The sequence below is a fragment of the Condylura cristata genome, unplaced genomic scaffold (assembly GCF_000260355.1).
Source record: "Condylura cristata isolate star-nosed mole 26May11 unplaced genomic scaffold, ConCri1.0 scaffold00017, whole genome shotgun sequence".
In the NCBI taxonomy this organism is placed as follows: domain Eukaryota; kingdom Metazoa; phylum Chordata; class Mammalia; order Eulipotyphla; family Talpidae; genus Condylura; species Condylura cristata.
In genome coordinates, this window is record NW_004567118.1 from 21,774,526 (window position 1) to 21,800,206 (window position 25,681).

Here is a 25,681-nt window from a genome sequence, read left to right on the forward strand (position 1 = left end):
TTGGGTGTGGTGCAGGGTTCACAACGGGGCCTTCAGTAATTAGGCACAATTCTAATGTGGCCATCTGAACAACACTGAACATGGTTTTTCTCTTACCTTGATGCCAGTCATTGCCCATTGTTGTATAAACAACCTCCAGAGAGACAGCTATAGTCTACAAAGCGTTGAATGACTCTCTGGCTTTTTGGACCAACTCGGAGGGTGGGGGGTGGGGAAGTCCTATCCTGCCTCTCAGTTTCTTCCCAGAAATCCTGCTGTGCATCTCTCTTTCTCCAAAGTATGACTTCTTCCACCTTTTGCCTCTTCTCCTTGCTCTTCTCCCTTCCCCTCCCTGCCTTGTCAGCCATGCCCCTGCCTGTCCTTCCCCATCTCTGAGATGAGGTAATGGCCTCCAGAAAACAGGCAAGTTGACCCCCTTGCTTCTCTGGCCTGTTGTCACCTCTGCCCGCATTCTCCTCCGTCACCATTGCTCCCCTGCAGCTGAGGGCAGAGCGGAGGCTCCGGGTGGAGGAGGCACGGCTACGGGAGCAGGAGGTGGGTGTGGGCCTGGGTGGCAGGAAGGGGACAGGCAGGGAGGCTGACAGGTGGGGGTTGTCACAGGCCTGCCCCCTCACCAGGCCTTACCCTTGCAGGAGCTGAGCAAGCGGGAGGTGGTAGCTGTGGGACACCTTGAGGTGCCTGCTGAGCTGGCTGGGCTCTTACAAGCAGTGGCAGGTAGGTCGGCACTGGATAGTTCTGTAGGCACGGCACTGGGGGGCAAGGGAACCGGACATTGTATGCCCACCTCTCTCCACAGGCCACAGACCGACCTGTGGGTCCCAAGTGGCCCCTGTGCGGACGCCCCGGCTGCAGGCTGAGTCCCGTGTCACACTTCCCTTAGACATCAACAACTACCCCATGGCCAAGTTTATTCGGTGCCACTTCCAGGTAAAGGCTGACATACATCTAAGTGTCCTGGCCCGTAGGCACTGACCAGTTAGAACTGACACTGTTCTTAGGCCTGGACAGGCTCCTGGCCATGCTCAATGGGAATGCATTGCTGAAATATGGGCAGTCTGGGGGCCCCAAGGGACTGCAATAACAGGAGAGTCTTTTGGGGGCCCAAGCCATGGAGCACCTTTGGCTCAGGAAGTGACTTTTTGCCAACCCGTCTGGAAACATTTCAGAAATGTACCAGCCAGTGGAGCTTCAGTGCATCACTGCTGCTCTCATTTCCCACCCAGGCCGGGCTCAGGCCATCTCTGCTACTTGCTGCTTGAGGGCCGGGGTCAGGCCACTCTCAGCCTGCTTCCCTCCCCATACATATGGGACAGAAGCCCTCGTTTCACAGGCAGAGCATGGACCCAGAGGCCTGTCAGCCCAGGCCCTGACCACATGTGGCTGCCCTGTGCCCCTAGGAACCTGCCTTTGGGATGCTGACAGTGCCCCTGAGGTCACCCCTCACACGGCTGCCAGTGGAGTGCCACTTGGAAGCATTGAGCATCTTCAAGCTGGTATGGTTCACCTTAGGACTGATGGTCACTGCCCCCGAGGCCAGAGCTTGTGGCCCTTCACCCTGCCCGCCTGGACACCCCACTAGCCCAAACTATAAGTCCAGGCCTCCTCTGCGGAAGAGCTGCTCCTGTCAGTGAGCAACTATGAGGGAAGTATGGCCTCGTCTCTGTTCCGGGGCTGGGTTTGGACGCCTTTCTTTAGCTGTCATCTTGGAGGAAAGGCTGCTCAGGAGCTCTCTGGAGCTTCCCAAGAACCCCAAGGTAGATCTGGTCCTCCCCTTGAGGATATCCCAGTCTGAGGAGGAAGGCAGAGCAGACCTGACCAGTGATTACCAGCACAGACAGAGGAAGGCACAGAGGCTGGAAGGCCAGACAGGGTCTCTAATCCAGCTCTGATCAAGGACAGAACGGCTTCCTGGGGAAGGGGGCGTTTGAGCTAGAGTGGAAGGAGGAAGAATCTGTCGGGCAGGGAGAGCGGGGAAGGCACAGAGAGGCGAGGAAGTTGCTGTGGTCAAAACAGAGAAGGGAAAAAGCAAGACGGCCCCAAGACTTGACTGACAGACCCAGGCTTGATTTCATCCCAAGGGCCCTAGGGAGCCAGAGAAGGTGCTTCCATGGGAGGGATGTGGTCAGGTAGGAATGTTAAAAAGAGCCATTTGGGGCCTGGATGGCTCCAGAGGTGAGGGGCAGCTGGAGACCAGGGCTGTGAGGAGCATTAGGCCTGAGTGAGGTGTAGACACGCACGGGCACTGCAGCTCTTTGGATCTTGACTTTTCCCCATAGTTGGGGTGAACTGGAGGGTCACTTAGGGCAGGTTATGGCAAGTATATTGTAATGCGACCTTCGTATGGGCGGGGGTGTGTGTTGGGGCACGCACCCAGCAAGAACAACTTTCGGGGAGGCCCAGGAGAGTCTGTTTGTGGCCCAGATCCTGCGGTTCATGGGCGACCCCCAGCTGCGCGGTGCCCAGGAGAACGTCTTCGGGAACTACATCGTGCAGAAGGGCCTGGCGGTGCCCGAACTGCGGGATGAGATCCTGGCACAGCTGGCCAACCAGGTGTGGCGCAACCCCAGTGCCCACAATGCCGAGAGGGGCTGGCTTTTGCTGGCTGCCTGCCTCGGTGGCTTTGCACCTTCCTCTCGCCTCAACAAGTATCTGCTCAAGTGAGTGGGACCAGCGGGGTGTGGTGTGTGGACTCTGACGCAGGGACACACTGGGCAGAAAGGGGTGGCTGTGCTCGGAGGCTCTGTGTGGGGGCCGTCCAGGGACTGTTCTCCAGCTCTGCTGGGCGCAGAGTCAGGAAGCAGGGCAGGCCTTCAGTGCAGAGGAGAGTCAGAGAGGCCACATGACGGGCCTCGGGAACTCGGGGTGGCAAGCCCAGGATGTAGTGAATGTGGGAAAGAGGCTTTGACCGCTTATGGGATAGGGGTAGAGTGAGGTGATTAGGAGCTTAGTTGGATTAAACCCCAGCTCGGCCACAGGATGACCTCGGACGAGTTACTTCACCTCTCTGAATCTGTTTCCTCACCTATAAAATGGGGATAATAAGAATAGCTACTCGTAGGCCGGTGTGAAAGTTAAGAGCTTAGAACAGAGACAGGCGTGCAGTAAGTGCTATGTGAGTATAGTCGTCGGCAAGCATCTGAGCTCATCCAGGACCTTTCAGCCTCGCCTTAGAGACCTGGGCTAGCTAACGGCAGCTACCCTCAGTCTGGCCTTAGAACCCCCAACCCTGGTCTAGCCTCAGCACCCTCCTCACCCAAGCTCAATTCCCACCCATCAGGTTTGTGTCTGATTATGGGCAGAACGGTTTCCAGGCTGTGTGTCAACACCGCCTCATGCAGGCCATGGGCCGAGCCCAGGTGCAGGGCTCTGGGGCTGCCCGCACCTTCCCCCCAACACAACTCGAGTGGATAGCAACCCAGGAGAAGGCCGGCATGGCCCTGGATATAGGCTGCTTCACAGGTAAGCTGCCTTCTCCTTTCCCAGTCTTCCCTCCCTCCCGCGGGCACCGGCACCTGGAGCCCACAGGCCATCGTATGCACAGGGTCAGGAGAAGCCAGGGCAGTTCTGGTGCTGGGGAGGACCCCACTGGGTATGCCCGGGAAAGAGACCAGAATGTGATAATGGGGCTTGGCCTGGGAAGGGGGAGGAGATCCAGCCAGTGGAGGATGCAGGATGAGACTGGGGAAGCCAAAAAGCATGAAGCAGCAAGGCTGAACCATGAACACACGTGGGCTCAGCCAGCATCTGCTGCCACCCAGGTGACCAGTTCTCCTGCCCGGTGCACTCCTGGAGTACAGGCGAAGAGGTGGCTGGAGACATTTTGAGGCACAGGTGGGCTCCTGGAATGCCCCTTCCACCGTACCATCATGCACCTGGTTAACAGGGAGGGGCGGGTGGCCAGGTCTCCCTAAAGGTCCTGTAGGGCCCCCTGTGGCCATGCTAGGGGACTGACTCACATCCCAGGGCTTCTTAGGTGTCACCTGTTGGCTCCCTCATTTCCCCCCTGTGCATGCTGTCACCAGGGGGCTGATAGATGGCTGGCGTGGCTGGACAGTGGCCATGAAGAACGGGATGCAGTGGGCAGAGCTGGCAGGCCATGACTACGTGCTGGACCTGGTGTCAGACCTAGAGCTGCTCAGAGACTTCCCGCGACAGAAGTCCTACTTCATTGTGGGTTCAGAAGGGCCCATGGCCGGCAGGGGAGGCCCCAAAGCGTAGGTGGCTACCTGGGCCCCTCATAGCAACCACCTCTCCCAGCCAGAAGTTCTCCCCCTCCCAGCTGAGTTCTGAACTTAATCTTCAAGTTCTCAAGGAGGTAGAGCTCACCAAAGGGCCCTTCCTTTCAAAGGGGTTTGCCCAGTTCCAGAGCACAAAGGTGAATGGGGGGGGGGAGTGTTTCTAGGGGAGTGGTGGGTCTTTCTGGGGGTCAGTTTCTGCATGTTCCCTTTCCCCACAGGGTGTTTTGGAACAGCTGGGACTCAGATGAGGACACGCCCACGAGGACCCAGACCCAGGGGCATGCCCCCAAAGTGCCTGACTCCGATGGGTATTGCAGCCACAATGAAGATGGTACAAATGGGGACACTGAGGCCCAGAGAGGGACAGCTATCCACCAAGGTCAAACAGCAGTGGCTGCTGTCTCTGGTGGGGAGGGAGCTTGGGGGCCATGTGGGATGGAGATCACTAGGAGAAAAGAAATTCACTCTTATGTTCCCCACAATCCCCCACCAGCCTCCGAAGGCCTTGGAGAGCCTGCTGTGCCCCAGAAAGGACTGGACTGCTACCTGGACAGCCTCTTTGACCCCGTGCTGTCCTATGGGGATGCGGTAGGAATGGGACCCACCCCTGTGGCCACCAAGATCCTCTAGCTGGGGTGGGGGTGGGAGACACTGCCCCAGACTTTAAAAGACCCCTTCAGATACCCTGCATATATCGTGGGAGTTCCCAGGCATCCCTCGATGGCATCATGAGTAGCCTCATGCAGGACATAGCCCTTCTTTATGTCTCTGTGGGTGGGGAGATGGTGGGAACTCTCAACCACAACCCTGAGAGCTGGTGGAGATGTTGTGTGGGCAGAGGCTGAGCACACAGCAGGCATTTACCGAGGTGAAGGGGGAGGAGGAGGCAGGTGTCAGGTACCCGTTACCTTGGAACTTGGGGAGTACGGCATTGAGGCAGTCACTTGAGCCACCTGCTGCCCCAGGACCTGGAGAAGCCAACAGCCATTGCCTACCGCATGAAAGGGGGAGGCCAACCTGGTGGAGGTGGCAGAGGCAGCACTGAAGATATCCCCAAGAGGCCCCCAGAGCCAAAGCCAAAACCAAGTCAGTGCCTTCCCTGGCTGCAGGGAGAGGGAAGGTGGGGGTCGAGGTTTGGGTGGGTCGGCATACCCCTCTGCCCCCACCTCCCGGCAGAGGAGGAGGGATTTCCCCATCTCCCACTCCTCTGGACCCCAATCCTTCCTCCAGTCCCAGGCCTGGATGCTTCCACGTTGGCTCTGCAGCAAGCCTTCATCCACAAACAGGCTGTGCTGCTGGTGAGTGCGAGAGGGCCTGTGGGGAGGGGTCTTAGCTTGGGCCAGCCTGGTCACCACTGCCACCTCTCCCCAGGCCCGGGAGATGACCCTGCAGGCCATGGCACTCCAGCAGCAGCCTCTGAGCCCCACCCCAATACCCTCGTCCCCAGAGGTGAGCTTGGCCCACCCATGTGAGCCCTCTGCTGCTCCAGGACATTGTGGTACCTCTCTGAACCCGGAGCCTCATGGCCCGTCTGACCAGATGTCGTTCCTGGGAGCAGGCTGGTATGTGCCAGGACGCCCCACTTATACCCTGCTCTCCACAGAAGCCTCTGGCGCCAGAAGCACGACCGAAGTTTGTAGGCACTGGACCCCCAGCCAAACCTGTACTCCTGCGCTCGACCCCAAAGCCCCTGACCCCAGCCCCTCTGGCCAAGGCCCCAAAGCCCCTCATCAAGCCCGTGGCTGCCCCCATTCTCACTCAGAACAGGACTTCTCCAGAGATCAGTGAGTGTCCTATCCAAGCCTAAGGGACTTCCCCGAATGGGACTAGGAGTGTGTTCGTGGCCACCGTGGCCTGACCCTGTCCCCCCGTTGCCCACAGCTGCACCCTCCCCAGAGCTGGTCCGTTACTCCACGCTCAACTCCGAGCACTTCCCACAGCCCACACAGCAGATCAAGAACATTGTGAGGCAGTGTCAGCAGCCACCCCGGGGAGGCCGGCCGGAGGCCTTCAGGTCAGCTCTGCCCCCAGCAGGCCTCCCGCCTCCCTCCCACAGTCGGGATGAGCCCCTCAGGCAGATGGGGGCCCAGACTGCTGCTCTCTACCTGTGAGCTCAGGCCAGTCTTGGAGTCATGCGGGGTTCTCATGTATAAAGACGGGGGGAGGTGGGAGGAAGAAGGTCACTATTGTAGGGACTTGTGAAGAAGAGATTAAGTATCTAACCCACCAGGAAGGATGGCGGGAGGGTGTTCGTGAAGCGGCCAGACCCCCACGAGGAGGCCCTGATGATCCTGAAGGGGCAGATGAGCCATCTGGCAGCAGCACCTGGCATGCAGGTGAGCGGCAGAGTCAGGCTGGCCCAGGCAGGACGGAAGACAGAGGGGACGTCTGGGAGCCTCAGAAACAGCCTGCCCCTCCCAGGGACCCACTTCTACCCCCTGAGCGTCCTCTTTTGGGTGTGAACAGGCGCCCCGAGAGACTGTGGCCCTGGTGAAGCCAGTGACCAGTGCATCGAAGCCGTCGATGGGGCCCACTCCAGGTGCGGGAACAGGAGGGAGGGAGGGGCAGAAGGACAGCTGTCCAGGGGGTTTTAGTCTGCACCCGGGCCCCATAGATATGTGTCTCTGAGCGCTGGTGGACACACTGTGTAGACATGGGTACTTTTATCAGCATTTACCTAACACTGATTTCAGGCCAGCCCTGGCCTGTCATCACTAAATCCCCACTGAAGCCCTTCAAGGCGGCACCATCTGTACTTTCATGATCCAACGGGAAACAGATACAGAGACGTTAAGTGACTTGCGTGGGTCACACAATTTGCAAGTGTCAGGTCAGGAAGCTACACCCAGCCTCCTGGCATCATAGGTGGAGCCATAACCTCGGTCCCCGCAGCCTCACAGCAACCACAGTGATCTTGCTATATGTAAACTGGTTTATAGCACGTCCCTGATAAAAACGGCAGTGGCTCCTCCAACAGGCTCCAGACTCCCCACTGTGGCCTGTGAGGCCTTGACTGACCTGCTCCCTCATCTCTCATTCTTCTCCCCTGACATATTCTTCCTCACTGTTCCTGGGTCACACGGAGGCCCTCCTGCCTCAAGCCCCTTATACTTCTCATTTCCTTGGCCTAGAGTGCTCTTCCTAAGAGGATCCTTGCATGCCTGATCCCTTCCTGTTAGGACTCAGCTCAAATGCCAGCTCCTCAGAGAGGCCTCCTAGACTAACCCCCAGACTTTCTACATCACATGATTTTATGTCCAGCCCCGCATCTAGCACTAAGCTCTGCCATTTCTAAGCTGCCTTTAAACTCCAGGGGATTGGCTGACCTGGCCTGTCCGCAGCGGCAGCCCCGGCCCCAGGATGGCCTGCAGCTGCTAGGTGCTCTGGATGTGTTTCGAGTGAAAGGAAGGACCGTGTGAGTGAGTGTGTGTGTGCGCCTGCAAGGGCAGGTGTCTACACCCAGAGTGTGGGATACCTCTGTGCCCAGCCCCCTCCCTGCAAAAGGACACCCCCTAGTTCCCTCCCTCACCAGCCCTATCTCTCCCCTGCGACCTCCCCCTACCATCTGTGCTCCCCAGAGCTGCCTTCGAGGTCACTGGAGCCTGCAGAGGAACCCGTGCAGACACAGCTGCACCGTCTCAACCCCAACTTCTACGGCTACCAGGACGCCCCCTGGCGGATCTTCCTGCGCAAAGAGGTGCCTGGAGCCAGGGGAGGGGCTCAAAGGGAGCAGAGGGACTCCGGAGGTGGGTGGAGAGGTCAGGAGAGCTCAGTGTGTGTGTGTGTGGGGGGGGGGGGGGGGGGGGGGGGGGGGGGGGGGGGGGGGGGGGGGGGGGGGGGGGGGAAGCTGCTGAACTGGGTTTCAAAGTCAGGGAATGACGGTGAGTGGAACTGTATCTCGCAAGACTGGGTGTGAAGCAAGGTGAGGGGGCTGTCTGGAGGTGCTCACAAAAGCCCCAACCCCACAGGTGTTTTACCCCAAAGATAGCTACAGCCACCCCGTGCAGCTGGACCTCCTGTTCCGGCAGGTGAGGTCCTCTCTTCCCCTTTACCTCAGTGTACTCAGCAGAGCAACAGGCACATAGACTAGTGGTCTGCAGATTCTGCCCCTGCATGCTTAGATGTGGGGTCCTTGACCACAGTGAGGATGGGAAGCAAGTCTCCTGAATCCCCGACTCCCATGGACAGGGTCAGCAAGCCCACAGTTTGAGCTAACCTGACTCAGTTTGTCTGAGCTGGACAGAATCCCGAGGTCAGACCCAAGCCCCATGAGACGAGGAAACCGGGGCATGGGAAGGGCAGCACAGATTGCTGGGGTGTAGCGAAAGGAGACGATTTTCTAAGGGGTGTCTGATTCACACAGACGGCCCCTCTACTGCATCGGTGGGATCCCCCCACATTCCCACTTACCCTAGAGCAGTCTAGCCTGGATTCCCGGTTGGGGTACTCTAGGCGCTGCCACCCCAGCACGGCTCGTTCCCACAGATCCTGCATGACACGCTGTCCGAGGCCTGCCTGCGCATCTCTGAGGAGGAGAGGCTTACGATGAAGGCTCTGTTTGGTACTGCAAGGGGAGGGTGACCGGGCACCCTGGGACACCCACTGTGATGGGGCAGCTACCTAGGGCCTCATCCAGCCCTTTCCTAGAGGGCACCGGAGGGGCTGATGTGCCCAGCCCCATTTACCTCCCAGACACCGCCCAGCCTTACTGTGCTTCTGGCCTCTGTCAGGCCGCAGGTTGTGGCCCCGGCCATCCCATCTCTGGATAGCAGCTACCTGGGATGGACCCTGCTAGCACAGCGGCCCCAGGGTCCAGCCCCCTGCCTGCAGTGTGGGTTAGCAGGGAGAGGGACGAAGGTCCTGACCTGACCCTGGGCATCTCTTAGCCCAGAACCAGATGGACCCACAGCGGCCCCTGGTGACAGAGAGTGTGAAGCGGGCTGTGGTCAGCACTGCACGTGACAGCTGGGAGATCTACTTTTCCCGCCTCTTCCCCGCCACGGTGAGAACCCCCTACCTAGCCTCTGCCCACCTCAGGCCTTCAGGGATGAGGCAGGAAAACCCTCCCGTGTCCTTTGTCCTTGGCCCAGGGCAGCGTGGGCACTGGCGTGCAGATCCTAGCTGTGTCCCACACGGGCATCAAACTCCTGCGGATGGTCAAAGGCAGCCGGGAGGCCAGCGGGCAGCTGCGGGTACTTCGTGCATACAGGTGAGAGGCAGGCAGACGGGCGTGGGGCTGTCTGGAGGGCTGGGGCACAGACCGGTATCAGCATTTCTTCACTGGCTCCACGGTCAGTTACCAGGCACCCACGCTGTGGGATTCTATGCTTAGCCCTTTAATCAAGCCTATTGCAGAGAGAAGGAAAGTGAGGCTCAGGGGCAGACGTCGCTTCTCTCAGGCCACACAGCCAGGGTGCATGTGACAAGGTGCCATCCTGCCACACGAACCTCACCCGGCCCTGCATTCACTTGAGTGCCTCAATCACTGGTTAGGTGAAAGCTCCTTGCTTTAAAAAATAGAGAAGTCGGTCAGGAGGTGAAAGAGATATTTGTGTGGGCAAAATCTAGGGTGCAAGATAAATAAAGCGGTGGAGAGGGGAAACTAGGGTGTCAGCCAAACAGGCAGGTTTGAAGAGGGGAAGCTGCGAAGTCCATGGGTTCCACAGGGCATGGCGGCGTGGAGCTGGAGTAGCCAGAGGAGGCACAGGGCAGTGGGGAGGCGTCCTCTGGCCACGGAGTCCTGCTTTCATGCCACCTTCTCACCCTCCAGCTTTGCCGATATCCTGTTTGTGACCATCCCCTCCCAGAACATGCTGGAGTTCAACCTGGCCAACGAGAAAGTCATCCTCTTCTCAGCCCGCGCTCACCAGGTCAAGACCCTGGTGGATGACTTCATCTTGGAGCTGAAGAAGGTTAGGGGTCCTCTCACAGACGCCCCCCACCAGGAACTAAGATCCCAAGATCAGGCCTCTCCCAGCCCATATATACCCCAGCCGTGCCTGCCTGGGAAGTGCATGTGTGTGTCTTGGCCGTGTCAGACTGTGGCCTTGGGCCTTTGCTGGACCTTACACCTGGGACGCCCTTTCCGCCTTTTTCAATGTATCAGGAGAGAGCACGAGGGACTATGGTGATGGACGATGGGCACTTTAGTGGTCGGAGAACTATGGAGACCACACATGAGAGGAGAAATCTTATGTTGCGCAAAAATTAATAAGGATATAAGAACCTTTACCAACGCCCTCACTGGGGAGCCACAGCGCCTCCCCTGGGCACCCAGCAGTGGCATCTCTCACTTTCTTGCAATGCCCACGCTGCCAGCCGTTGTCCAGCTCAGTGCCCACCTCCCACCCACTCTCCAGAATGGGCAGCCCTCAGGTTAACAGCGAGTCCTCTCTGCCACCTACCTGGAATATCCTTCCCCTTCGGCCTTGGGCCGCTTTCCCTGATGAGTAAGGAGTTGGGGAGGTAGAAGTAGGGGGGGAGAACCCCAGCTGCTGGGAGGAGGGGGTGGGACTACAGCCCTCACCCTGGCTGGCCCAGGACTCGGACTATGTGGTCGCTGTGAGGAACTTCCTGCCTGAGGACCCAGCGCTGCTGGCCTTCCACAAGGGTGACATCATTCACCTGCAGCCCCTGGAGCCACCTCGAATGGGTCAGCAGCACGGAGCGGTGGGGGTGGAGGGGAAGGCTGGGCGCCGCAGACTCTCTGACAGGTGCTGCCGTAAACCTGTTCTTCAGGCTACAGCGCTGGCTGTGTTGTCCGAAAGAAGGTCGTGTACCTGGAGGAGCTGCGGCGTAGAGGCCCCGACTTTGGTGGGTACCCCTGACGCCCCGTCGAGCCTCCAGTGCTCCAAACCTAGAAACTCCAATATGGCCTGTCCAGGTTTCTTGCACTCACACTGCAGATGCCCCAAAGGGTGTGGCCTAGTGGCCATTGGCCCAGGCCTCTGCCTGCTTATCTGACAGAGTCTCTATAGGCATTAGTGTTTCCATGTTTGTGATCCAGGTCTCTCTCTGAGACCATAAGCCTGTTTTCTGCTCTACGTCCTGCAGAGGAAAGCCTTCCCTTCCCCGAGTCTCTGCTTCCTCAGCTGTAAATAGTCTCCATGGCGTGCCTCCCGTACAGAGCCCGGGGAGGAGTCAAGAAGACACCGAGGGCCCCCCGAGACAACGCCCTTCTATTTGCCTAGACCCCTTTCCTGTCCCCCAGGCTGGAGGTTCGGGACCATCCATGGACGCGTGGGCCGCTTCCCTTCAGACTTGGTGCAGCCTGCAGCTGCCCCTGACTTTCTCCAGCTGCCAGCAGAGCCAGGCCGGGGCCGGGCAGCTGCAGTGGCCGCCGCTGTGGCCTCCACCGCCGCTGCACGGGAGGTGGGCCGCAGGAGGGAGGTGAGACAGGCAAGGATGGAGCTGAGCTGGGGTGGGGCAGGGCTAGGGCAAGGCGTCAGCCTGACTCTGGGGGTGAATGGCAGCGAGGTCGGCCAACATGTGTCCAGTTCTGGAATAGGAGGATCTGTGTGACCCAGAGATGAGAGATGTGGCAAATGGACAGGAAGAGTAGGGGTCAGGTTGTACCCAGCAAAAGGAGCGGGATTTCCAGTAGATGAAGATGTCCTGGTGTAGGGTGGGGGGGGGGTAGAATGAAACCAGCCTAGGTTAGATGAAGATGTAGAATGAAACCAGCCTAGGTTAGATGAAGATGTAGAATGAAACCAGCCTAGGTTAGATGAAGGGGCAGATCAGCAAGACAGCTAGGGAGGCTGTCCGCTGGCAGGGACAGTGGCTTTGGTGGCGTGGCCAAGTGTGTGTGTGGGGGTTATCTGCCACGATTGTGGGCGTGGCCAGCAGAGTGGGCGGGTCCAGGTGGTGGGAGGCATAACCCCTTCCAGGGTGGCTTGAAGTCAACTTCAGCCGGGATGGGATGTGGCAGAGTGGATGTGACTCCCTATCTCTGACCCTGCTGCAGGGTCCCCCTGTCAGGGCTGGCTCAGCTGACCATGGGGAGGGCAGCCTGGCTCTCCCACCACACACAATGCTCGAGTTTGCCCAGAAGTATTTCCGAGACCCTCAGAAGAGACCCCAGTGAGTGGCTGAAACACCTTCATTCTCATGCTGTGGAGGGTTCTAGGCTTGTTTGCTGCTGTCCGAGCTGCAGGCGGTCAGTCTGGGAGTCCCGTGGGTGGGGGCGAGAGACACCACCTGTGGGAAAGGGCCATCTGCAGCCTCAGCTTTTGGAAACCGTCCTGCTTGGTTGAATTTTGATCAACACCGTCCCTGTGTGGGAAAAGGGTGTAGCCAAAGGCTTAGAGGTTTAGTAATGCCCCACCACAACCTGTTGCAGGGATGGCCTCAGGCTGAAATCCAAGGAGGGCCGGGAGTCCAGAACCTTGGAGGACATGCTTTGCTTCACTAAGGTATCCAAGCCCAGGCCTCAGGTTCCACATTTATAAAATGAGGTTGCAAGAGCCCCAGCAGGCCCCTTTGGCAAGTAGTCTGGTCTCTAGTGGAACCCTGAAACTCTCAACACCCTGAGGGGGTGCTGAGAGGAACACCTATCCTCAGGGTTGGGCCCGCCTCCCTTTATGCAATGTCACCCTCCTGTATAAGACAGGAAGCACAATGCAGCCCTCTGCTCTGCTGTCTCCACTTCGTGACACTACCCTCCCCCCCCCCCACAGACCCCACTACAGGAATCACTCATCGAGCTCAGTGACCTCAGCCTCAACAAGATGGCCACAGACATGTTCCTAGGTTTGGGGGTGGGGCCGCAGCCAGGGCCCCGAAGCTGAGGTGGGGGGTGTCGAGCACTGTGTGAGCCCCAGTCAGCACGCCTTGGGTCCTCCTATTCTTCCCCTCCCTCTCGTTCAGACATGGGGCCCCTTCCAGAGAAGAGGAATCCCCAAAGGAACTTGGCTACAGGATACTAGAGGGGGGCCCACCTCTGGGGTACCCTGGAGTGGGTGGGTAGCTGGGGGCCTGGGAGGCTGAGTGGGACAAGTCTTCCCTACAGCGGTGATGAGGTTCATGGGAGACGCCCCGCTGAAGGGCCAGAGCGAACTGGATGTGCTTTGTGCTCTACTGAAGGTCAGTTCAGCTGGCCTTGCCAGATGGTCTCGTGCCTGCACCCAGGCTCAATTTCCCCACCTATTCTAGGAGACTGGGTGGGAAGCCCAAGAGGAGTATATTCCATTGGTGGGGAGGGGAGTAGGGAAGGGACATCAGATCCTTCTCCTGTGTTTATGCGCCTGGTATGTGGCATGGGCCCTGGCATGGCCTTGGCATGTGACCTGGCCGGTCCTTCTTCAGCTGTGTGGAGACCACGAGGTCATGCGGGATGAGTGTTACTGTCAAGTTGTAAAGCAGATCACGGACAACACCAGCACCAAGCAGTAAGTGAGCTGGGTCTTTACCTCTGCTCGCTTCCTCTTCTTCCCACCACACTGTGCAGGCTCTAGGACAAACCAGCTGTCTCCCCCCATCCCCACAGCGACCCCCTTCCGGATTCCCTTTCCCTCATCCTCTTCCTCACTCAGTAGACAGAGCACAGGAAATTGGAATTGCTTAGTTTGGAACAAGACATTTCCGCTTTCTGAGCTTTGCTTTCCTCATGTGTAAAATGGCAGTGATCATGTGGAAGTCCAGATTCTTAGTTGCATCTGACCGAAGCCCAGTGCGAGGCAGTTTAAGCAAGAGAGAATCAGGGAACTGAAGAATCCAGGTCACAGCCAGATGTCGCTAGGAAATGGGGTATCTTCATGCCTGGCTCTGCTTTCCTTTGTGGAGACAACACTCTCAAGCAACATCGCCCATAGACTGGCAAGATAGTGCCTCTGGGGAAACTGCCCAGCTCAGCAATCCCAGGGGAAGCCAGGTCGGCCCAATATTTGCTGCAGAAACTGCTGGATCCAGTCTTACTGACCTGACGTGGTGACATTTCCATCCCTGATCCAATAGACCTATCTCTGAACCAACCACCAACCTTAGTGGCTGTAGGATACAGAGCTCTGATTGGCCAGACCCCCGGGCCCCATTATTACCATCAAACCTACCCCCATAACCAAAGGGAGGCTGAACTCTAATTGGCCTCCACCGCAATCACTGTGGGCAGGGACTGCAGTGTTCTGCCTGGCAGGATTTGGCTCCCCTGCCCATTTCCAAACCACAGAGACCCAAGGAGTGGTGAGCTGTTTCCAAAAGGAAGCCCACGCGCTGTCGCCAGACCCCAGAGGTCCCACAGATGAAGCCCTCACACCTAGTACAGAGTGAAGACGAGTGACTGTTTTATGTAGGATCAGACACGGGGTGCTGCTCGTGTTGCTGCCAGGCCCTGACCCCATCTGCTGTCCCTCTTCCATGCCGCCAGGGATTTTAGAGCCATTGGTCCCACCCCGATCTTTACGGGTTGCTTTTCTGGGCAGCCCTAGCAGGGTTCCCCTTGCTCTCCTTCAAGGACCTCCGCCCAGAAGCCCAGAAACCTCCCTGGAGAGACTGTACCCATAGGCTTGTTTCCTGGGGCGTGTTGGACACGGCAGGGCATCATCCCCTTCCTTCCCTACCTCCCCCCGGCTTCCCGGAGAGAACGTGTCTTCTGTGCGGCTTTCAGCCACCTGCCCTGCTCTCTTTGGGCAGAGAAGCATCCTCAGAAGGTGAAGCTGCCTGAGAGCCAGGCCTCCAGCCTGACCCCAGGAGACTCCTGGCGTGGCAATGTGGTCACGTGCTGTGCCCTCCCCCACCGCATGTCCTCACAGGGACAGCTGCCAGCGAGGCTGGAGGCTGCTGTACATCGTGGCTGCCTACCACAGCTGCTCTGAGGTCCTCCAGCCACACCTGACTCGCTTCCTCCAAGATGTGAGCAAGACTCCAGGCCTGCCCTTCCAGGGTGAGGGGCCAGTGAGTGGGGACCCAGGGCTGAGAGCCCATCTGTGTGGGGACTGGCTGGGTGGTCAGCAAAGGAAAACAGATAATGTTTATTAATAAAAACTCACTCCCCCAATATGCATGGAGGCCCTTCAGATGCTGATGTGGGTTGTCTGATGTGATGGGGCAGACACATCAGGGAAAGCTTCCTGGCAGAGGTACTAGCCTGGGTGGTGAACACATGGGAGGGATTTCTGGTAGAGCAGAGAGGTGGGCACAAAGGCTCAGAGGTGGGAATATGTGTCAGGTGAGGAGAGAGGAGAAGGAGCTGGGCAAAGGCCAGGCAGGTGCTAGGGTGAGTCTCTGCTTCCTTAGTCTTTGGGAATCTACAAGGATTGTGAGTGGGCCTGGGCAGGGGCAGGCCCAAAGTTAGGGCAGGGTCTCGGCCTTTAACCTCCTGGAAAATGGAGAAAAGGGGTCACTTATGAACTGCATCCTTACCTGTGTTTCCATAGCTGCCCTGAGTCCTCTAAGAAAGAGGCTAGTGCCCTGTGTTACCATGAAGAAAGGGAGCCTCACCCTCTGCTCCTGAGCCTTCTTTTTGACTCACTTAACAAACATTCCTGGACATAGGTGAACAGACCCAGCCTCCCAGAGAAGAGTTCCCAGCTCCATGAAGGCAGCAGAATGTGCCCTAAAACTCTTGACTCTACCCTTTTCCCAGGACGGGGAGGGCACTGCTTATCCAGTGATTCTCCCTCTGCGGGGGGCATAGTATCTCCCCCTTAAGCATCAGTCTTCGGGGCCCTGATGGTGCTGCTGTCCCCTCCTCCAGGGTCTTGGCTGCCCTTGCCTAGCTGTCTGCACTGGGATTAGCCAGTGCAGTCCCAGGGGGAAGGGAGGGTGGCAAGGGGTCCCAGCTGCCAGAAGCAGAGCTGCCCCACATAGCCATGCAGCCCCCCAAGTCAGCAGCTCAAGGCAGCAGATATTTCTAGCACTCATAAGTAGCCAAAAGACCATGAGTGAGACAAGAGTCCTTAGCCACATGGGCTATGGGTTTGAATGCAGCTCTTAGATTCCAGTGCTTGACCTTGGGCAAGTCACTGCCCCTCTCTGATCTCATTTGCCCAGTGGGAGAGTAAATACTTACCCCACTCATGGCTGGTGGCGAGAGGAGCCCCTCCTTCCACTGCCTGTCCTGAGCAAGGCCACGTCTCCCCGTCTCTGCAGGGATCGCCAAGGCCTGTGAGCAGAACCTGCAGAAAACGTTCCGCTTTGGTGGCCGTCTGGCGCTCCCCAGCAGCATGGAGCTTCGGGCCATGTTGGTGAGTGTTGGGCACAGTGGGGGTGAGGGGGAGACATGAGCCTTCCCAGGACCCTCTCACGTGTACTGCCTGCCCAGAGACGTGCAGGCGGTCCTGGCAGGCCCAGGTGTGTACGTGCTGCTGCATATGCCTACTGGCACTTCATGACGTGGGCACCCTCATGGCTGGAGACAATGGTGAGCCCAGACCCCAGGACGCTCTCATCTCCCCACCCCTAGGCGGGCCGCAGTTCCAAGAGGCAGCTCTTTCTTCTTCCTGGAGGTCTGGAGCGCCATCTCAAAATCAAAACATGCACTGTAAGTAAGGGGACATCTCTGGCAGGCAGGGATAGGGTCAGGGACATGGACAGGGAGACCCCAGACTCCTGGGTGGGCTCCCCAAGAGGAGCCCTTCCCACGCTTTCATACAACCCCATATGGTAGGACTTATTTTTTAGAAGGGCAGGCTGAAGCTTGGCAAGGTAACAACTCTGGCTCAGGGTCATACTACAAGCGAGAGACAAAGGCAGAATCTGAACCTGGTTGTCTTGGACACCAGAAACTGTGCTCCTTCTCATGTTCAGAGACCCCAGGGATCCTTTGCCTCTGGACTGAAGGCCTGAGGAACTCTGAGCCTAGCCTGTTAGGCCTGGAGGCCAGAGGCTGGGCGGCCAGCTCACACAGACTCTTCCCTCCCCTGAGGTGGCCCTGGATGTGGTGGAAGAGATTTGTGCTGAGATGGCCCTGACACGCCCCGAGGCCTTCAATGAGTATGTCATCTTTGTGGTCACCAATCGAGGTGAGTGAACAGGAGGACCCAGCATATGAGGCTCATGTCCACCACCAGGTTTTTAAGCCAGGTAAGCTCCCTCCAGGAAGCCCTCGGACCCCCACGAGGAAGGACCTCTGTGTGTTGTACTGCCCAACCCTGAGTCCACCTGTCTCCGCCAGGTCTCTTCAGGTCATTCTTTCTTCTATCTCAGGCTTCTAGAATCCAAAACCTTCGCCTTCCCACTCTAAACCATGGTCTTGTCTCCTGCTAGCTGGTCAGCTCCTGGCCTGCCACCAGCTCTCCCCACTGCTGCCTCAGCCCTGGACTTGAACCTCAGGCCAGGTCCTCAACTGTGTCCTCCAAGTCCAGACTGTGGGGGAGGGGACAGCAATAACAAAAGGGTCCCGGTAACCAACATTTATGAGCAGACACTCTGTCCCTGGCACTGGTCAAAGCATTTAATCCTGTCATCTCCACAACTACCCTATGAGGCGGAGACCCTGGTGATCATATTAGGGTCCCCTGGATAACCCAGGCTCCCCCTTTTAAGGCCCTTAGCTTAAACACACTTGCTGAGTCCCTCTTACGATAAAGGAAGATGTTCTCGGTTTCTGGGAATTAGGATGTGCATGTCTTTTGGGGAAGAGGTCATTATTCAAAGGGACTTACCCATGATCGTGTAGTTGGGATTTGAACCCAAGCAATCTGGCTTCAAGATTCTAAATTAGATCATCATAAGTCTCTCTCTTTGGTAAAATTTTACTGATAGTGTGGGGTGAGGAGCCCACATGTTAAGAAAGAAAACCATAAGCCTCTCTCACGGTTCAGACCCACTCACTGCCATGCCTGAGTCCTACGACGTCCTGTCTGGGACCCAGCAAGGTCTCTCCTGAAGGAGTTCTGAAAAGGTACCAACTGTCTCATGACTGAAGTCCATTGCTTTTCTCCTTGCCCAACCCTCTCTGTCAGGAAGCTGGTCTTTCTCTGAGCACAACCCAGGAGACCTAGGCATGCTGCTCAGAAACCTTTTGGAGAATCACCGTGTTGCCTGTTTCTTCCACGAACCACCCTTGACTCCTCTCTTGTCTCCTAAGATTTCCTCCGCCTCATACTGCCTTCGTGGTGATCAACACTGCAGTAAACATGGGGCATCCTGTTCCACAGACATGTCTTCCTGTGCGGAGGACACTCGTCCCAGAGCCGGGAGGGCTTGCCCCAGGTGGTGCCTGACCCAGGTGTCTGCACAGGTGTACGTGTTGCCCTCATGTACGCACCCAGCTGCCTCCGCTCTCTGCAGGCCAGCACGTGTGCCCACTCAGCCGCCGCGCCTACATCCTAGACGTGGCCTCAGAGATGGAGCAGGTGGATGGTGGCTACATGCTCTGGTTCCGGCGTGTGCTCTGGGACCAACCACTCAAGTTTGAGAACGAGCTGTATGTGACCATGCACTACAATCAGGTCAGCACCAGTGGGCCATTCTGTTGCTCTAGAGCCTTCCAGGTGCCCCAAGGGTCTGTGAGATCAGACTCTATGGCCTTGGTGTTTGAGAGCTTTGTGATTCACACCCCAATGACATTTCTAGATGCCTCTGTGCCCCAGCATGGTTTCCTCAGAGCAGTCAAATAATGTCACCCTTTCTACCTGACCTTTGTGTATGCCGTGACACCGCCCCCCTCCCCCATCGAGTTGGTCCTTCCTGCTTCTCTAAGTCCTTTTCTGCAAGGCCACCCCTAACAAAGTGCTTCTTCCATGAAGCTGCCTGTGACTTCCCCTTTTTTCTTGATTCCCTCTTCCTCAGGGCACTTGGCTTGCTCCACACACAAAGGCTAGAGCGGGCTTTGGCTGTCATTGTTATTTTTGCCTGCTATTCCCCCTTGAGAATTTGACATTCTCTAAATCAGGACCCTGGAGTGTGCAAAATCTTGTCCTCCCTTCCTGTGCTAACATTTGTGGGAGTGCTTGCACAGACAGTGCCTATCTTTGTGGAATTGGTGCCAAAGCTTCAGCAAGACCCAGCGCAAAAGAGGCACTTTATTTTAGTGGCCGCATGGTGTCGCTGTTAACCTGTAACCCTGCAGGCTGGCATGGTGCTAACCCAGGTGTGACCTGTGGACAGAAGCATGTCCTGCCCCAGATCTGGTGAATCAGTCTGGGGTGCAGCCCAGTAGCCTGTTAGTGACTCTGCTGTATGCTCAGTTTTCAGAAACCCTGGCCTAGTGGCTACTTCTGCATATTGCAGTTTGGATTCCCTGGTCTTCCCAGGTCACTGTAAGAACTCCCATGTGGGCTTCAAGGTTACAGTCCTCACAGCTCACTCCCACTTATCTGTCACCATTTTCCAAAAACCAGGAAAGTAATGGACTATCCCCCCCACCCCCCCGAAGTAATTGGAACAGCAGCCTTTAAAATGATGTGTATATGCCCAAGTGCATTCGCTGTAACCCCTCATGGGTGTGCCTCCCTACAGGTCCTCCCTGACTACTTGAAGGGGCTCTTCAGCAGCGTCCCGGCCCACCGGCCCAGTGAACAGCAGCTGCAGCAGGTATCCAAGCTAGCTTCGCTGCAGCACCGGGCCAAGGACCACTTCTACCTGCCCAGTGTGTGAGTCCCTGCCCACCTACCAGCCCAGCCCCCAACCCTGGAGCTCCTCAGAGCTGGCCATCCCAGGCCCCCATACCTCCCTCTTGTACCAGCAGGGCTCTCTCGCGGAGGGGCTGCCCTGGCTTGGGGCTGAAGTCCTCTAACTCTTCATATGAGCTGGGACCCCACCTCCTTCCATGACAGGTTCCTTCTGTCTGGTAGTAATAACTCAGAACAAATTTAACACAGACAAAAAAAGACTTTTAGTGCACACATACCTGTAGTCTGGGAAATACACGTGGCTATGTGGAAAATTTGGCCACAGAAACATTCACTGCGGTGTCACCTCCAACAGCAGCCTCAATATCCATCAATAGGGAATTCTTTAAATAAATTCTGAGATGTTAGGCAGCTTTTACTTTTTATTAAAAAGATTTATTTTTTTATGCATACAAGAGCTAGGCTAGAGGTGCAGGGGGGGAGACAAGAGACAGAGTGGGGAGCAGAACAGGTGATCTACTGAAATACCCTGCTGAGGGGAGTAGCAGGTGAGACAGAAGAGGGCTGCCGTGCAATGTGGGTCAGTTCCCTGGCTGGGGATTGAACTCGTGCTGCAGTGGCTGCTGGTAGTGCTGCGTCTTTCACCCCTGCACTGACAGGGGGGCCCCAGGCAGCTTTTAAACTGATGTTCTCAAAGTCATTCTCAGACTTTTGATCTTAGGACTGTTTTACTGTTTTAAAACTAGGACTCCAAAGAGCTTGTGTTTATGTGGGTCATATCTACCAGTTGATTTACCCTATTTAAAATTAGAACCAAGAAACAACTAAAAATATTGATCTTAATTCATTGAAAAATAAATTCATTACATGTTAAATAACTTATAAAACACTTCCTCCCCAACTTTAGTGAGAAGAATGGCAATGTTCCACATTTTGTCAATCTTTCTTTACCATCTGGCTTAATAGAAGGCAGCAACATACTCAGCTCCTCTTCCACAGCCAGTCTGTTGGGATCTCACTTGTCACACAGCCCCTGGGAAAGCTCCTTGTGGGAGCAGAGGCGGGGGGGAGGGGGGAGGAAAATATGTGGATGTCAGCCTGGAGGTGGCATTGACCTCCTTCCACTCTCGACCACATTTTGAGAACCCCTGGTGTAAATAATAAGACGATGTAGGTACAGTGTATGTGCTAGTTCCCATAATGCAGTAGGGTCTCAATATGTTAAGTTCTCTGTATTTTGTAATTTTAAGTGAAAAGTATAGAAAGCACATAAAGGTAAGCCTCACTGCTGCACAGAAACAAATCACTGAGTTTTACAAGGCTCTTTGCACACACTATCTCAGCTAACCTTCCCAACCACATTTAGTTCCCCCTTGTATACTTATGTGGCTTACCTGACTGGAAGACCTGGGGCCCAAACCTGGGGAAGTAGGCCCAGAAGCCAGATTCTTACCCCAGCAGTGCAAAGAAGGAAAAGTATTGCCTGGAAGTGTCCTGGTGACCAGCGTGTCGCCTGAATTCTCTCAACCCTTCCCCAGTCCGGGCTGCAAGGGGGTTGGCGCGCCGTTGATATGATTCAAATGTTCTAAAATGCAGGAAGCCAGCATCTGGTAGAAAGGACTGGGAGTGTTGATGGCCCTGGAGTGGGGTGCTCGCCCTAGAACCTAACACTTCTCTGCCCACCATGTTTTCACCACCTGCTAGTGGTTGCTTCTCCACCCAAGTACTTCTCGTCCAGGGTGGGCAGGGCTGCAAGAGACAAATATCCCTAGGGTTCAAGTCTCACTTTCCCCCATGAGAGTCACTGTGTGACCTGGGTGAACTTCTTTGGTTCCCTCATCTTCAGACTGGGACCTAGTGATCCAGGCCAGCATCTACTGAGCACCTGCTGTCCTAAGGGACCACCGAGCACTTTACACCCCACCTCCACCTGCCCGCACGCTGTGGCATTGAGTCTCCCAGGGGGCTGTGGAGGTCATGTCTGTTGTGTTTAGCACCCGCCATACAGGCCCAGAGCATTTTTGCTCAGGACTGCTTTCCCCCACACACACAGGCGGGAGGTCCAGGAATACATTCCAGCCCAGCTCTACTACACTGTGGCCGGCTCAGCCTGGCTCAACCTGGTCAGCCAGCACCGGCAGCAGACACAGGCGCTCAGCCCCCACCAGGCACGTGCACAGTTTCTAGGTAAGAGTTGGGGATTAGAGCGCTGGGGAGAATTCTGGGACTATGCTCAGTATAGTCTGGAGGCTGGGAATGGAGGTGGTTTTCTTTGCATACAGGTTATTTTTGGTGCTAGCCAAGCTGAGCATCTACCTAGAGAAAACACCTCTAAAATTTTCAGAGGCGCTACCTAGACTTTGGGTAGCCCTGAACAGAGAGGACTGGAAGTGCAGGGGAAGCACTGTGAGCAGGGATGGAGGAGACCCAGAGGGAGGGCTTGCAGGCAGGGAAGACTGTGGCTGTCCTCACCAGAGTGCCCTATCGTGACTGTGTCCTTCCTCCTCCCAGGCCTCCTCAGTGCCTTCCCCATGTTCGGCTCCTCCTTCTTCTTTGTCCAGAGCTGCAGCAGCATGGCGGTGCCAGCCCCTTGTATCCTTGCTGTTAACCTTAATGGGCTCAACTTTCTCAGCACCGAGACCCATGTAAGTGGATTCAGTCTGACACCCGCTCTCTTGGTCACCACCCCCACTCCGAGCGCTGAGGTTTCCAGCCATGGAGACCTGGCATCACTGCTTATCCCTCGTATGACCTTGAGTAAGTCTCCCCCACTCGGAGCCTCACTGTTTCGTCTGGGAAAAGGGAAAATTAGGATTCCTTCCGTAGAACTCATGTGAGCTGATGTGTGTATCCTGTACTAAGCACTCAAAAGCATATTAGTCAGCTTGGGCTGCTGTAACCAAATACCACAGATTAGAGGGCTTCAGCAAAAAAATGTGTTTCTCACATCCTGGGGTCCACAGTCTTAAGGTGGCTGGAGGGGTGGTTTCCTCCGAGGCCTCTCTCCTTAGCTTGGAGATGGCCACCTTTTTGTGTCCTATCACCTTTTTGTGTGTGTGTACATTCCTGTCCGAACACCAGTGAGATGCAACGAGACCTAATGGTATCATTTTAATTTTATCAATTCTTTGAAGGTATGTCTTCATTCTAAAGGCTAGCAATTCAGTTTATGAAGTTAGGGAGAACATAATTCCGTTCATAAAACATAGGACTTGTTACCCCCTTACTTACTTATTTTTTGCCCCTAGAAATAGACCTTAGATGAGGATTCCAGAGCAAGTAGTTTATTTGGAGGCAGTTCTAGGAAATATTGGATTAAGATGTGAGACCCAGAAGAGACATCTCCCACATCCTGGAGGCACACCTTGGGAAGGGTTTTTATCAAGCAAATTACTGCTGGGGGAACTGGGAAGCCTGGGAGACAGCAGGGAGCACACCCCTGGGGGACCCCTTCAGGGGTCCTGATCAAGAGAGCATGCTCCATTCCATCAACTGAGGTATCAACTCATTGCTCAGGCTGCCCGAGCATGTGGTTTGAGTTTGCTCCTGGACTAGAAAGCAAGCCCCTGTGCAAGGGTATAGTGCTCACGAGAAGCAGCTTTGACGTAAGGTCAGGGCATCGCTGGCATCTACCTCACTCCTGCATCCCAAGCACTGAGAACGGTACCTGGCACGCTGCAGATATATGCGTCAGCGTTTGTTGAATCAACCTCACAAGTAAAGATACTGAGGTCCAGAGAGGTAAAGCAACCATCCAGGTCATACAGCAGGCTGGGGAACTGGTACTCAAACCAAGCTGTTGTCTCCTACAGACCTGATGTGCAGGGGAGGGGTAAGGGTGCATGAGGCTATCCCACCACAAGCTTCTCTGCCCCTCTTTCCACCCACAGGAGCTAATGGTGAAGTTCCCCCTGAAGGAGATCCAGTCGACACAAACCCAGCGGCCCACGGCTAGTTCCAGCTATCCCTATGTGGAGATTGCACTGGGGGATGTGGCCACCCAGCGTACCATGCAGCTGCAGCTGGAGCAGGTGAGCCCCACCTGACACCTAGGCCTTGCCACTCAGCCCGTTTCCCTCATTTCATTCACTGGGCTCCAAAATGGGTCAGGTTCTTGTTGTGCCCCAGAAAGCATCCAGCCTAGTTCAGGGGACAAGCCCAACACTGCACAGAACTATGGGTGACCAGGGTGGTCTTCCATCAAAGCATCTTAGTGGTGGAATTGTGGGCAAGGGAGACATACATGGCCAAGGGAGGGGAAGTCATGAAGGTCCTTGAATGTCAGAAGAAGCTAAGAATCTGGGGCTTTTTCCTGAGAGTACTAGGGAGCCATGGAAAGTTGGGGCAGAGACAGCTAAATCTTAATAAGGGGTACTTCAGTGTGTGTCTTGAGTCTCCTACCACCTGGCTTCAGGTCACCAACACCTACCAGCTATGAGGTTTGGGGCAAGTGGCTTTTGGACTCTGACCTGTTGCCTCACTGCACATGGGAGCCAGAGGCTGGGTTATAGCTTATTCAGGACTGAGTGCCAGGTAGTAACCATGGCAACACATAAGCAGAAATTGTTACCATTTATTGACTGGCCTATTATTTTTCAAATCTAAAGATTTCCAAGCAATAAAATTTCATGGAATCCTCACCAGTGTTACATTGAGATTTTACAAATGAGGCCACTGAGGCTCAGAGAGCTGTGGTAGCTGGCCCCAGACACAGTTCCCCTGCAGTAAAACCGGCTGGATGTTTAGGAGGCGCCTGATCTGCTTGCTTACCCCTTCCAGCCTGTACCCCAGTATTCCTCCTCCCAGCATCCCATACTTCTCCAGGGACCTGGGAAAGGTGGGGCCTGCGAATGCCTCAGTGGAGGCTGGCCAGCCTCTCTCCCAATCTGTCTCACCCCAAGGGGAGAGCTGGGGAAGTACCGGATGAGCATGGACTTGCACTCTCTCTCCTGCAGGGCCTGGAGTTGTGCCGCGTGGTGGCTGTGCACGTGGAGAACCTACTCAGTGCTCGTGAGAAGCGCCTCACGCTGCCCCCCAGTGAGATCACCTTGCTCTGATCCAGTTCCCAGCAATCTAGTTGCCCTCTGTCAGAATCTGCACTGTCAGTTCCAGGGGCATTACTGGGTTTCTTTGGGGGAGACCAAGAGGATACTGGAGGAACAACCCAGAGTACCTCCAAGAATCAACCCAAAGTTGGATGGCATCAGTGTGCAGACTTGGGTTGGATGGCAGGAAGAACCTGCACAGGCTGGCCGGTAGGGCCTCCTGCCATGGATCCATTGCAGGCCCCGCTCCTGACTCCCACCTGCAGTGAGGCAGCCTCTGCCAGCAGCCTGCATAACTGATGCTCAAATCTGCTCCTACCCACATTGCATTCCTCCACATACCACCTCAGGGGCATCCTCTCCTCTCCCTGTTCCCCCACTCAGCTTGAATTCATGACCCTTGGTCATTTCTGTGCAAATAAAAGGCGTGCCTGGCAGCCATTCTTCCATGGAGTTGCTGAGTAACTGGAAAACAAGCCTGAGGGAAGAGGCAGGAATTGGAAGCCCAGTTGTTCTCCTGACTCACTGTCCAAGTACTGAGCTTCCAACAGAGGTATCTGTCCTTACCTAACCCTGCAGAACCCTGTTCCCACTTCTGCACTTCTTGGGTAGTCCCAACCCCAGGTGCTTTCACTGAATGAGGCACCCTAGATTTAAAAGCAAGATAATGAAGGGAAAAGAGAAGTTTCATATAAGGGCTCAGGGAGGGAGAAGTCTGGGAAAGGCTTTCCCAAAGAATGAGACTTTGGGGTTGGGTTTTAAAGAGTAAGTAGGAGTTTGCTAAGAATAGGTGGAGGGAAAGGGAATGAACATTCCAAGTAAAGAAAATATTTTTTCCTTGCTATCCCTCCTAGAGCCTAGGAAAATGCCTAACACTGAACAGGCA

General features: G+C 55.9%; 1 protein-coding gene across 1 annotated transcript in view; it reads left to right on the forward strand.

Annotated features, from left to right (window-relative positions):
* MYO15A (myosin XVA) overlaps positions 1 to 25,144 on the forward strand; it is a 46,183-nt gene extending 21,039 nt beyond the window's left edge. The window contains exons 25-65 of the mRNA XM_004684534.2: positions 481 to 534; positions 633 to 714; positions 797 to 927; positions 1,398 to 1,493; positions 2,422 to 2,657; positions 3,278 to 3,459; positions 3,759 to 3,831; positions 4,023 to 4,214; positions 4,457 to 4,617; positions 4,732 to 4,826; positions 5,204 to 5,324; positions 5,469 to 5,536; positions 5,610 to 5,687; positions 5,842 to 6,022; positions 6,120 to 6,252; positions 6,469 to 6,574; positions 6,705 to 6,777; positions 7,817 to 7,935; positions 8,207 to 8,266; positions 8,724 to 8,799; positions 9,125 to 9,240; positions 9,329 to 9,447; positions 10,009 to 10,150; positions 10,779 to 10,890; positions 10,977 to 11,051; positions 11,449 to 11,627; positions 12,205 to 12,320; positions 12,580 to 12,652; positions 12,917 to 12,989; positions 13,249 to 13,322; positions 13,545 to 13,627; positions 14,987 to 15,117; positions 16,326 to 16,420; positions 16,639 to 16,716; positions 17,101 to 17,197; positions 18,468 to 18,628; positions 19,638 to 19,771; positions 21,804 to 21,937; positions 22,262 to 22,395; positions 23,641 to 23,781; positions 24,706 to 25,144. Coding sequence (XP_004684591.1) covers positions 481 to 534; positions 633 to 714; positions 797 to 927; positions 1,398 to 1,493; positions 2,422 to 2,657; positions 3,278 to 3,459; positions 3,759 to 3,831; positions 4,023 to 4,214; positions 4,457 to 4,617; positions 4,732 to 4,826; positions 5,204 to 5,324; positions 5,469 to 5,536; positions 5,610 to 5,687; positions 5,842 to 6,022; positions 6,120 to 6,252; positions 6,469 to 6,574; positions 6,705 to 6,777; positions 7,817 to 7,935; positions 8,207 to 8,266; positions 8,724 to 8,799; positions 9,125 to 9,240; positions 9,329 to 9,447; positions 10,009 to 10,150; positions 10,779 to 10,890; positions 10,977 to 11,051; positions 11,449 to 11,627; positions 12,205 to 12,320; positions 12,580 to 12,652; positions 12,917 to 12,989; positions 13,249 to 13,322; positions 13,545 to 13,627; positions 14,987 to 15,117; positions 16,326 to 16,420; positions 16,639 to 16,716; positions 17,101 to 17,197; positions 18,468 to 18,628; positions 19,638 to 19,771; positions 21,804 to 21,937; positions 22,262 to 22,395; positions 23,641 to 23,781; positions 24,706 to 24,807 — 4,686 coding nt within the window. The 3' untranslated portion in view covers positions 24,808 to 25,144. The remainder of the gene's footprint in view (positions 1 to 480; positions 535 to 632; positions 715 to 796; positions 928 to 1,397; positions 1,494 to 2,421; positions 2,658 to 3,277; positions 3,460 to 3,758; positions 3,832 to 4,022; positions 4,215 to 4,456; positions 4,618 to 4,731; positions 4,827 to 5,203; positions 5,325 to 5,468; positions 5,537 to 5,609; positions 5,688 to 5,841; positions 6,023 to 6,119; positions 6,253 to 6,468; positions 6,575 to 6,704; positions 6,778 to 7,816; positions 7,936 to 8,206; positions 8,267 to 8,723; positions 8,800 to 9,124; positions 9,241 to 9,328; positions 9,448 to 10,008; positions 10,151 to 10,778; positions 10,891 to 10,976; positions 11,052 to 11,448; positions 11,628 to 12,204; positions 12,321 to 12,579; positions 12,653 to 12,916; positions 12,990 to 13,248; positions 13,323 to 13,544; positions 13,628 to 14,986; positions 15,118 to 16,325; positions 16,421 to 16,638; positions 16,717 to 17,100; positions 17,198 to 18,467; positions 18,629 to 19,637; positions 19,772 to 21,803; positions 21,938 to 22,261; positions 22,396 to 23,640; positions 23,782 to 24,705) is intronic.
* The last annotated feature ends 537 nt before the right edge of the window (positions 25,145 to 25,681 follow it).